The sequence below is a fragment of the Pimephales promelas genome, chromosome 25 (assembly GCF_988280905.1).
Source record: "Pimephales promelas chromosome 25, fPimPro1.hap1.1, whole genome shotgun sequence".
In the NCBI taxonomy this organism is placed as follows: domain Eukaryota; kingdom Metazoa; phylum Chordata; class Actinopteri; order Cypriniformes; family Leuciscidae; genus Pimephales; species Pimephales promelas.
The window spans coordinates 19,633,034-19,645,373 of NC_142793.1; the positions used below are offsets into that span (position 1 = coordinate 19,633,034).

Genomic DNA, 12,340 nt, shown 5'->3' on the forward strand with positions numbered 1-12,340 from the left:
CATGGAACAATACCTAATTATTTTCCATAAGCCTTCATGAATGACGTAAAACTTTACTGTTGCCAGTCACAATTTTTTGTGTTATTGTTTGGCGAAAATACACATCAGCAAATCATTTGCTGAAGACAGGCAATGCCATGTTTGTGTGCGTGTGTGTGTGTGTGTGTTGTTTTTTTTTTTTTTTTTTTTTTTTTTGCAACACCCTTAACAGTCTGTTTCGGTGGTGCGTGCTTATTTGCTGTCTGCGCTTCTATGGCAACGTAATAGATCATCCATCCCCATGCACGTTACCACATCTGAACTGGACATCTTTTGCACATTGGATTACTGATGTGTCAATGGCCGGGGGCTTCGTAAGTGCTGTTTCAAGAGTAGTTTGAAAAAGAGGGTGCTATGATTTGTCATTGAGACGCGCGTCAAATTGTTTCCCGTTCAGACACGTCCGTCCGTCTTCCCGCATCCACTGTGCGCGCTTTGATTCTGCGCTCTCGGGATCAGTGTCTAGTATTACAGATGCAGTGGGATGCATATATGTGCATTCATATTTTTTACGACCTATTTTCCTGCCTCCGTCTCTTCTCAGATGATACCGACTGTCATTGTTTCTGTTAAGGTGGTCGATCACAATGCATCCTTCCATGCGCAAACGACTCTATAGCTTGCCACATCAGTTTGGATACAAGGGGGCTATGACTCGAGACGGTGAAGACAGCGACAAGGACACTCGGAGGAAAAGTGTCAAAATGAAGCATCTTCCCTCCACGGGGAGCTCTAAAGGTGTCAGCGAGGCCAAGAGCGGAGACGCGGAGACCGATGTGGGGAGACCCTTCAGAACCAACGTGAACGGGGACTGCCGGAGGTTCAGGGGCAGCCTCTCTTCCATCACCAGCCGACATGCTTCAGACGCGGATCTGGCGGAGCAGAGGCGCCTCATCGGGGATGCTAGCCCCGAGGATGAAGGTCCCTCGGAGCACACCGGACCCGGGGAGAGCCAGGGCGCGCAGGGCGGTCGCGGCGACGGGGCACAGCAGGCGCCCTCTGAAGAACAGTCGACTTTCGTAAAGTTGGAGGGTATCGATCAGATCCTGCCGGACGATGAGAGGTTGTACCAGGCGAGCTTTATGCACAGGCAGTTTGGAGCGATGCTTCAACCGGGAGTCAACAAGTTCTCGCTTCGAATGTTCGGGAGCGAGAAGGCAGTGGAGCGCGAGCAAGAACGGGTCAAATCTGCAGGCTTTTGGATCATTCACCCATACAGTGACTTCAGGTAATCCACTGTCAAATTATTGTCTGTGCAAATGTTTCCACTGCCGTCAGGCCCCTAGCCAGGAGCTCTCCAAAATGAAAGTGATTTTGTGGTTTGCTCACATGTCCTTTTAATGGATTTCATGAGAGTTTTGTTTTCTAAAACGTCTTTCTGTGTCCTTGAGCTTGCTGAGGATATAAAAATCAGGCCTTCACTTGGTCCATGTTGACATTGATACCATCCACATTGCCAGAACACAAAATGCAAGGGCAAACGGTGTCACCAACATCACCTCCTCTCTCCATGTCTATATGAGTGTTTGTGATTGTTTTGGCACTCGTGTGAAACTTAGACTGCACCAATCACAGAAGTGAGCTGTCCCTAATCTCTCACTTTACTGCATTGAAATAAGTCACAATCATACTTAGATTTGTGTTGTTCTCGTGCAATGCTGCTGTTTTCACTCAAACAGAGTTGCCCGTTCTGCGCAGTCCGGGAAATAGGGTGGTCAAAATGGGTTAACATGACGACAGACATTATTGGGAGCAAACATCAGAGAGGATTACGACAACACAATTTATTTAATGGCACTCTGGTCGGTGAGGGCTGAACCGTCTTAGTTGGAGGGGGCAGTAACAGTCAGGTTTGTGGTCCATACATGGCCTTCACACAGCCAGGCCGAGCAGTTGCGTGCTCCTAAATGAGATATTGCCACATTGTTTTGGATATCAGTTGAAATTAGATGTAAGTCAGGGTTGTTCTGCAGTACATTAATGTCTACATTAATGCGGATGGATTTGAAAACAGAGTTTTCGTTTCAGAAGTTGGATTTTGAATCAATGTCGTTTGAACCTCATGTCGTTCCAAACCTGTACGACTTCTTCTTCACATAGTAAGATATTATTAACAACAGCTTTTGTTCATACAATGAAAGTCAATGGGGTCCAAACAAAAGCATTTTTTTGATTTGTTTGAACACCATTGACTTTTTTTATGGACAAAAAACAATCTTCCTTTCTGTTCCATAAGTCATACGGGTTTGGAACAACATGAGGGTGAGTAAATGATAACAGAATTTTCATTCTGTTCATTTTGTTTTTATCTCTTTAACTCTAAAACACGTCATTATGCAGTGCGTAATTCAGAATATGAGTAAAACAAACACCCGTGAAAAAATCAATACAGAAAATTCCTTATTAACACATGGGATCTATTTTTATGGATTTTTCCTATAGTGTTTCTCTTTAACTTCAGTGGCATTTATACTTGCAAAACTATCCAAAATGCACGTCGTCTGACTGAAAAAACTCTTGAAAATATATAGTTTTTTTTTTTTTTTTTTTTTTTGCAGGTACGCCATAAGAACCATTTTTCTATTCTTAAAAGACCCACTCTTTTCTTAGTGTGAAGAAATTTGTAATAATCTGAAGAACATTTTTCTTGTGCAAATGGTGAGGCTCTTTGTGAAACCATCAACGCTGTTAAAAAACCTTTCTTTTTAAGACAAATTGTGAGCTTAATTATAAAGTTCTATCTCCATTTAGGGTAGATATTGAGATATTGAGCATCAAAGTTTTTACATCCCATCTGGCAAAACTGTTATGTAGCATAATCTTCTATTATAGCTTTATCTATTAATATATATATATATATGTTTTTTACAAAAATAACACCACACAGGCATTAATAAACACCTAATGGATCAGATTATGTCAAAAACTCAATTTCAACCAAAAGTGGAGATAGAACCTTATAATGCTAAGCTCACGAAATGTTAATTCAGCAAGACCTGCTGTGTACCAAAAAACACACACACAGACACATCAGCAGGTGATTTGTAAAGAATCACCTGTCACAAGAGGTAACGTCCTTAGTCGTTTGGCATTTTCAGGTGTCATCTTCACATTTGCCCTTGTCTCCTTCCTCTTCCGCTTGCCACATCCCTCTCTCCTCGTGCTCTTTGACCTTCCTCCCCTCAGAACTGTTTGGGAAGGGGACGGGCGATGCAGGGAGTTCCATTTGCTGATTGCATCACCTGGTTGATGCAGAAAATGAGAAGAGAGTGTCAGAATGTAACGGGAGGCTATTGAGAGGGGGTGGAAGGTTAGCGTCAGTGTTCAAGGCTTTCTGGAATAAGGGAAGCAAAGAGACGTGCTTTTTTAATGAATCACCACAGAGCAGCTCTGTTCTGCAGTGCATTTGGAAAGCGTAGGAAATATAATGTTCTGCTGAACAATATGGTGCATCACATCGTTTGTCTATTAGCTCCATTGGAGAGTGAAAGCACGGCTCTCTCACAAGAGATAGATTCCTCTGGCACGACTCATCTTAAGAGAACTAACAGAGCAAACGCTTTTTTATGTGTTTCTTCAACATTGTGCACTTATATGTATTATAATATAAACAACATATATCTTAAAGGGATACTCCACTTTTTTTTTAGGCTCATTTTACCACTCCCCCAGAGTTAAACAGTTGAGTTTTACCGTTTTCATATCCATTCATGAATACATTCAAAAACGGTAAAACCCAACTGTTTTTACTTTGGGGGAGATGTAAAATGAGCTTATTTACAAAAAAAGTGGAGTATCCCTTTAAAACTATTTCAAGAACTATTTCAAGGACAAAAATGTCAAATATAATACCATTTTTTTCTGATCTTTGTCCAAATTATCAGGTTTTATTTTTTTCTTATCTCTGACCTTTAATTGGCTAAGAAATAAAATACAATGAACAATATCCAATCATTTATATTCTATAATATTTTTGAAATGAAAAACCCTCAAGTTGTTCCAAACCTGTATGAATGTCTTTCTCTAGCTCAACACAAGATATTTTGAAGGATATGGGTAATCAAACAGTTGCAGCTGATTTCCATATGGAAAAGTAATACTATGGAAGTCAACTAACATTCTTCAAAATATCTTCCAATAAAATTTAATATGACAACATATTTGATATGTTCATGAGAGCATTGTGTCTCTGTGACTTTTTGGGTGTTCCTGAATTATAGGTTTGATCATTTTAAAATACAGCAAAGAGGCCCGTTTCTTTCATCAATACAAAGTTGTCATGAAAGTCTAAATGGCGCTGGCTTGTAGGTCCTTAAAGGGTTAGTTCACCCAAAAATGAAAATTAAGTCATTAATTAGTCACCCCCATGCTGTACCAACCTCGTAAGAGCTTTGTTCGTCTTTGGAACACAAATGAAGATATTTTTGATTAAATTTGAGAGGTGGATCACTGCTACATAGGCTGCCTAAGGTACCGAAACTTGACGGCCCAGAAAGTCAATGAAGAAAATGTTTAAATATTCCATGTGACAACAGTGGCTCAACTATAAGTTTATCAAGCGACGAGAATACTTTTTGTGCGAAAAAACAAACAAAAATAACGACTTTATTCGACTACTCCATTTCTTCCTTGTAGGCCTGAGACGAGAGTTCAAGAGATTTTCACGACGCATGTGCGAGAACTGCGATCTAAAAGGAATAGGAATAGTCGAATAAAGTCATTATTTTTGTTTGTTTTTTCGCACAAAAAGTATTCTCGTCTTTTGATAAACTTATATTTGAGCCACTGTTGTTCCACTTGAGAACTGTGTTCCGAAGACGAACGAAGGTCTTATGGGGTTGGTACCGCATGGGGGTGAGTAATTAATTACTTAATTTTCATTTTTGGGTGAACTATCCCTTTAACTCAGTCTGCTACCAATCACATCATTCTCTATAGGGCACAGCTGATTGGTTCATGCTGCATCTGTAGCCAATGAGCTCAATTACTTAGGCCCTGTTTACACGAGAACGCTTGCGTGTGAAAACGTAAAAATATTTTATCAGATGTGCCTTTCGATTTACACGGTGACGGCGTTTTTGGAGCTTAAAAACGCAAAAAAGTGAAACCACCGTCCAGAGTGGAAATCTTAAAAACGTTCCACCGCTGCGTTCCCGTGTAAAGGGTAAAAACGCAAAAGTCTGCTAGACAGTGAAGGTTGTACGCAGGCGCGCGGACTTGGTGTTGTTGTGTGGCAGTGCTTCACATCGCCACCTAGCTGCCTGGAGTGCATACTACATCAAATTTCACACACTTTTGCGTCACCATACGCGGATTTCCCACCCATAACGCTCGTCTAAACGCAGAATAAAAAGTGATAACGCAATGCAACGTAAACATAGCATTTTGTGCGTTTTCAGAAACCATCCACCTCCCCAGCTCCACCTGTATAGATCTGCTACAGGTAATTCAATTCATCCTGTACTTGCTCTGAAGCAGCAGCAATAATCAACAGCAGAAGCTTAAAATATCTTCTCTATTCATATCCATTGGCATGCCAATATATTCATATAGTTGCCATGACAGAACTAAAGTGAGTGTCTTGTAGGTTAGAGTTGAGTTCCGTTTCACAAGGCCATAAGTGGCCATAGTTGAAGAAACACCCTTTAGGCTATCTGTATTCATTTTACTCTTTTGCATGACGGCTGCATGACAGCCACCCAAGTGAATCATGGCTTGCATAAACCTATTATTATGTACCCAACACATTAGCTTTCTGCAGGGAACTCCAGCGGCCAGAGCGACTGGTTGAGCTCTGGTGCGGAGCGTTCGGGATGATGGCTAGATCTGGTGAGTAGAGTTGACACAGATTCCACAGAGAGATCATCACAATTGGAGGGATGGGGATTGGGAAAGACAATTAGGACTCATAATATGCTAAGCAGCAACAGATAGAGAGAAGGAGAATGGAGAGTGTATTTTTGGCAGATTGTAACAGAAAGCTGATTATTGCAAAGGCTTTTGTTTGGATGAAATGTGTTCCCACTGCTGTCATTTAACAGTGACTCTCATCTGTTAGTTGATTTTTAGCCTAAATAGGGTTGTTTAAGCTTCGATTCCCCTTCATTTTGAAGTCGTATGGATCTTTACGTAACACAAACAATGAAACAATGCTAGACCTTTTCACGGAGCTATCTCCACTTTTCCAACCTGGTATTTTTCAAGATCATACCCACAGAGGTTATCCATTTTACAGTGATTGTGGCAATCAGTGATTCACATCGCTCGCAAATGACACTGAAGACTGCCTCTTGTGGTTTCTGGTTGTTTATAGTCTATGTTCCTATTTGATTTATCCCTTGTTCACACGTGGGAATTGAGAAGAGAATATAGAGTACTTCCAATTGAGTAACAGTGTGGGTGAACAACTGCATATTCATGTTGCTTATAGGCAGTGCAAAGGCTAATATACACATGATGGAAGCTTACAGGATATAATATAATCCTGAGATTAAGTGGACCAAGAAAATACTGTGATGTGATATGAAATGAAGAGATTATTTATACCATCTAATTGGTAGGTCCAGGCAGAATCTGTTTTCCGTTGTTGTTTTTCCTTCCAATTTCCGTGCTTACTTTGTGGAAAAAATCTGGTTTAAACATGGAGAAATGTATTATTTATTCAAATATTTCAATAACAAACGCACAAGCTCTGGGGACTTAAGTGGTCTTAAATACAGCATAGTGACTTATTGAAAACTATAAATATAACATTTTATAGGAATTATCATTATGTAGTTTTGTATTCATATTTTAAAAAAAATAAGTTTTTAATAGTTTTGTTTTAACTAAATTTTTATTAATAAGTGTTACGTCCTCCTTTGTTTTGCGTTCAAGGACTCTTATGTTAAAGTGTATTATCTGTTCCTATTGTTTTGCAGTTTCACTTCCTGTGTTTAGTTTGCTTAAGATTGCATTGCTGCCTTGTTTATCTTCATGGTCACTCTTTTTTATTTTCATAGTGATTGATTACCCTCATCTGTTCTTAGTTAGCCTCTTGTTATCCTGTGTGTATATCCCCCTGTGTTTCAGAAGTCTGTTGTCAGTTGAAGTCTGCATCCAAAACCGCATACTTCCCTACTATATAGTTGTCGAAAAACAATATGTGGCAAAAGAAGTAAGTGTAAATTCACAGTATTCAAAAAAGAATAGGAAAAAATGAACTGGATGACCTTCTTCTTCCGGCGAGATTCTGAATCTTGCCTACGATGGACACTTTACTATCCCATGAGGCCACCGGAGAGGATTTATGAATAACAGTGAAGTGACACAACCGATGCTGGTAGGTCACATGATAATGACAACATGGCGAATGTTGTGAGTCCAGATTACATTCATAGGCTACTACACACTCATACTATGAACATACTTTTTAAGTGGTCGTAAGTTACCAGTGAGTATGTGATTTTGGACGCAGCCTGTTGAAAAGCTGTTGCGTTTGTCTTCTTCTACCTTGTCTGAATGCGTTTCTTGTTTGGACTTTTGCCTGGTTTGGATGATCTTCGTTGTGTTTGTTTAAATAAAACGGCTGTAATTTGGTCCTCGTCGCACTTCTTCCTTCCACATCCGTAATATTTATTTATTTTATTTTATATAAATGTATGTTTTGTTAAAATAATTTAATCACTACATTTATATGTTGTTTTAAAACTTGTTACGGTATTGGTACATCACATTTAGTTCTCGCATGTGTATGGTACACAGTTCAGCACATGTTGCTTATTCTTTTTGCCCACTGACTGCTTTGACCACTGGAGCATCTGTCCAAGGGTAAATGTCAATGGCAAATCCTTTATAATCTGAAAACTGTCTGAGAATAATCTGGCAGATTTAGTGACACTTCCTATAGATGGTTTGTTCTTGTTTAATCTCCCCCAAAGCTCATTTCAAGCAATGTAAAATAGAGCCATGCAACACTGAAGTGCAGAAGTAGTATTTTTACATTTGATTAAACCCAGATTTTAGATTACACTTAAATGTAGGTATTTAACATACATGTGATTATAGTATTATCTTTCCAGAGAAGCAACATATAATATTAGCTTAATTCTTTTTTCAGATAGCCTACTTCATTTATTCTATTCTAAATGCCATCTGATTCATTTTGAATAGATTTACAGGCAAAACACAGTTTTTGTTGCTGTGTGATGCACAATGTTTCCTATTAATGGAGTAGTTCACTTTAAAAAAAAAACGTTTGCTGATAATTTACTCACCCCCCATGTCATCCAAGATGTCCACGTCTTTCTTTCTTCAGTCGAACAGAAATTAATGTTTTTGATTAAAACATTTCAGGATTTTCTCCATATGGACTCCAAATGAGAGTTTCAGTGCATCTTCAAAGGGCTTTAAACGACACCAGACGATGAATAAGGGTCTTATCAGGACCCTTCAATGACTCGAAAAAAGATTTGTTCATTTTGATGAACGAGTTCGAACACGAGAGTCACGACACTCATCACAGAACAGAGCAAGGCGAGCATTTGTGCTTACAAAACTTAAACTTTTTAAATTATTTTTTAAATGACCGATCATTTCGCTAGATAAGACCCTTATTCATCGTTTGGTGTCGTTTAAAGCACTTTGAAGCTGCACTGAAACTCTCATTTGGACCTTGAACCGTTTGGTTCCCATTGAAGTCCATTATATGGAGAAAATCCTGTAATGTTTTCATCAAAAACCTTCATTTCTTTTCGACTGAAGAAAGAAAGACATGGACATCTTAGATGACATGGGGGTGAGTAAATTATTAGCAAAAGTTTTGAGTAAACTACTCCTTTAAAATAGTACATTTGAATCATATATATTATAAGGCTTTTATTTTTATTAGGTTATGCTTGGGAATAAGATGCTAGTTGCTGTCAGTTGAAGGCGGTTTTACACCGCACCTAATTGAAGGCAGCAACTTTTTTTTACAATCAACTTAGATGTTTAAGTAATTTCAACTTAAGTTGCATTATACTGACTTAAAGAAAATGAGTTGAATCTTGTTTAACTTGTAAAAAAGTTTAAAATTGCTTAAAAAGCAATATAAAAACATATGTTGTCAACTTATTGATCATATATTTTTTTACAGTGGGTCAGTTACAGAGAATTTAATTGGACAAATCTGCATTTTTCATATTTGTTTACAAGTATTTTCTATTATGTTTTGCATCGTTGTTATGAAAATGTTATATTTGAAGGTTCCCTGAAAAAAAAAATTCTTGGTCATGCGAATGTTAAGGAAACATTTCCATTTTATAATTTTGCAAAAATTATGAAAAAATTACTTTTGAATGTTCTATAATATCTATATCTATAATAATAATACTAGACTCAAATCTATCAAAATCCCATTTTTTCTTTTAACAGACACATACTATCCATGAAACAAATTTTTTTATGCGTTTATGGTTATTTACACTAATGTGATTGCTGAAAAGTAACCTTCAGTCAAGATCTGATACTGTGTGAGACCACGGTTAATCTGCTTTTCGCAAGCGATTTGTCACTGAAGAAAACATTGTGAGCTATTTATACACAAATATAAGGGCCAAGTCGAAAATCGAACCGAATGTATTTTTTCTTGTCTGTGGTGTCAAACAACACCTAATCCCACTGGACAACTCTGAAATGCTGAGAGCCTCATTCTCTCATTGCAATCTATACCGAGCTGGACGGTTTACCAACCCTCTGTGTGATCGATTCCTAATTACAACTCCACAGCAAAGGACTGGAATTTATTAACCAACTATATAGCTCTCTACCACGCTATAAATGAAGAAGGCTAATCAACGACTTCAGTGTGTGGTGTGTAACAAATGATTAGCACAGGGGGAACAGAGGCAGGCAAATACTGTAAAATATCATGAAATATTAGCAGCAGCCCAAAAAAGACAAATGATTACATGTATAGGCCAATGGGATAATAATGCTGCGTTCAACAATTATGGTGGCTCATTTTTGTGTAAATGTTTCACCCAGCAGATCTTTTATTGATGAAATGGCGGTCTTGCCAGAGGAGGTCTCCTGGATGTCTCCCAGCCACTTTCATTTACATGCGTACGTCACATCCAATTACCAAACAGGGAACTCATCCATAAATGAGAAGTAATAGCCCAACCAGACAGCCAGCCATTTCCAGCGTCAGTCAGTCATGTGCGTGTGCTCATGAAGCGTTCTCAAGGAATCCTGAGTACGGTTTTTAGATTCGTGTTTGTGATTGCTAACATCATAATACTTATTTTGAGGAAATGATGGTAGACGATTAGATCTATGCATTTGGCAGATGCATTTACCCAAAGCTACTAACAGTGCTTTCAAGGCATGCGTCTCATCAATTATTCCCTGGCGCAACAGTTAAACTACAGAGCTACATGCTTTCCAGTTCTGTCTGAGCTTGCTAGCCAAAACGTTCGAAGTGGGAGGAGCCAATTTTACTAAAATGGCTAGAACTCATGAACAGAATGAAATATTTTCACCAAACTCGGTGCACCTAGAGCTCATTCTGTTGTCGCGTTGAAAAGGACACGGCGACTGGCCAATTGGTGGCTCTATAACAGGAAGAAACATGGCAACGGCTATAACTACTTCATCGCTGGTCCTATTAACACCCCCTGTCTTTATCTGAGCTGGCATAATTGTATATTCGTACATTGACGTATCTCAAAAAACTTACCAGCTATTGGCTAATGAGTTACTGTTAACTGTTATACAACTTTAAAGGGATAGTTCACTTTGAAATTAATTTTTGATATGTTTTAGCTTACCTCAAGGGCATCTAAGATGTAGGTGTCTTTGTTTCCACAGTATTTTCAATTTTTATATTTTTAGGTCAAAATGTTCTTGTCGGTTTTGGGGTCCACCTCAAAGAGCATGCACAGAAACGTCCAAATTAAACATGATTTAATGACTCATAAATGTAAGTACACATTGATGGCCTAAGACACGAAACGAGCAGATTTGTGCGAAAAAACGAACAGTATTATATCGATTTTACCTCATGTAACCACAGCCACGTCCAGTACTCTGAAGGCGAGGGTGCTTTGGTCTGCGCAAGCTCCGAAAGCACCGCTGCTCTTTGAGGTGGACCCCATATACTTCCATTATATGACTGACAGACAAGAATGGTTTGAGCCAAAAATATCAAAATTGAAAATACTGTGGAAACAAAGACACCTATATCTTGGATGCCCTTGAGGTAAGCTAAAACATATCAAAAATTAATTTCAAAGTGAACTATCCCTTGAAATCCAAATATTTCCTATGGTAAATTTTCCATATAGGCTGTAAATGGCCATTTCCATCTATGATTGAGATGCTAACAGGCTTGCTAAATAAAACATAAAACACTATTTACGCATTAATGTTCTCGAACCCCAACAATTGAGCTTGCAGCTATATTTGTAATTTAAAATCTTCAATTGCCTTTAATCGGTAATGGCTCCAAAAGTAATTTTGTCTTTTATGTCCTCTAGGTTCTACTGGGACCTGATCATGCTCCTCTTGATGGTGGGCAATTTGATCATCATCCCCGTGGGAATCACCTTCTTTAAAGATGAACACACCCCCGCCTGGATAGTCTTTAACGTGGTCTCTGATACATTCTTCCTGGTTGACTTGGTGCTGAACTTCCGCACCGGAATCGTCAAGGAAGACAGCACGGAAATCATCCTGGACCCTCAGCAGATCAAGGTGAAGTACCTTCGGAGCTGGTTCGCTGTGGATTTCATCTCTTCCATCCCTGTGGATTACATCTTCCTCATTGTGGAGACACGAATCGACTCGGACTTCTACAAGACGGCACGAGCGTTGAGGATTGTGCGTTTCACTAAAATACTCAGTCTGCTCCGGCTACTGAGATTGTCCAGACTCATTAGATACATCCACCAATGGGAGGAGGTAAGATGCACCTGTGTAGACTTTTAGATTGTAACATATCTATCACAAATAAACACCTTTTCTTGTGGCTTGTAAATATTAACCTTGTTTGAAATTCCCATACTAATAATGGAGCTAGCTGTGGTTTCTTTTGGTGGTCCTGAAGCAATATTTCTGTCAAATGAATTTACTCATTCCCTAAACACAACTGTAACCATAATGTAAAACATTAAAGGATTTTTTTTTTTACTTGAAATGAAAATTCTGCCATCATTTATTCACCCTCATGTTGTTCTAAAGTCATGAAGTAAGGGGATTTGAGTTGTTGAGCTCTAAAACTGACAAATTATAAATAGAAGTACCAAAAATACTGCTTTATACTACTGTTCAAAAGTTTTGG

At 38.7% G+C, this 12,340-nt stretch overlaps 1 protein-coding gene across 1 annotated transcript in view; it reads left to right on the forward strand.

Annotated features, from left to right (window-relative positions):
• The first annotated feature begins 232 nt into the window (after positions 1-232).
• The window catches only part of hcn4l (hyperpolarization activated cyclic nucleotide-gated potassium channel 4l), a 28,020-nt gene continuing 15,912 nt past the window's right edge, over positions 233-12,340 (forward strand). Inside the window, exons 1-2 of the mRNA XM_039658109.2 lie at positions 233-1,267; positions 11,538-11,961. Of these exons, the coding sequence (XP_039514043.2) occupies positions 627-1,267; positions 11,538-11,961 (1,065 nt within the window). The 5' untranslated portion in view covers positions 233-626. The remainder of the gene's footprint in view (positions 1,268-11,537; positions 11,962-12,340) is intronic.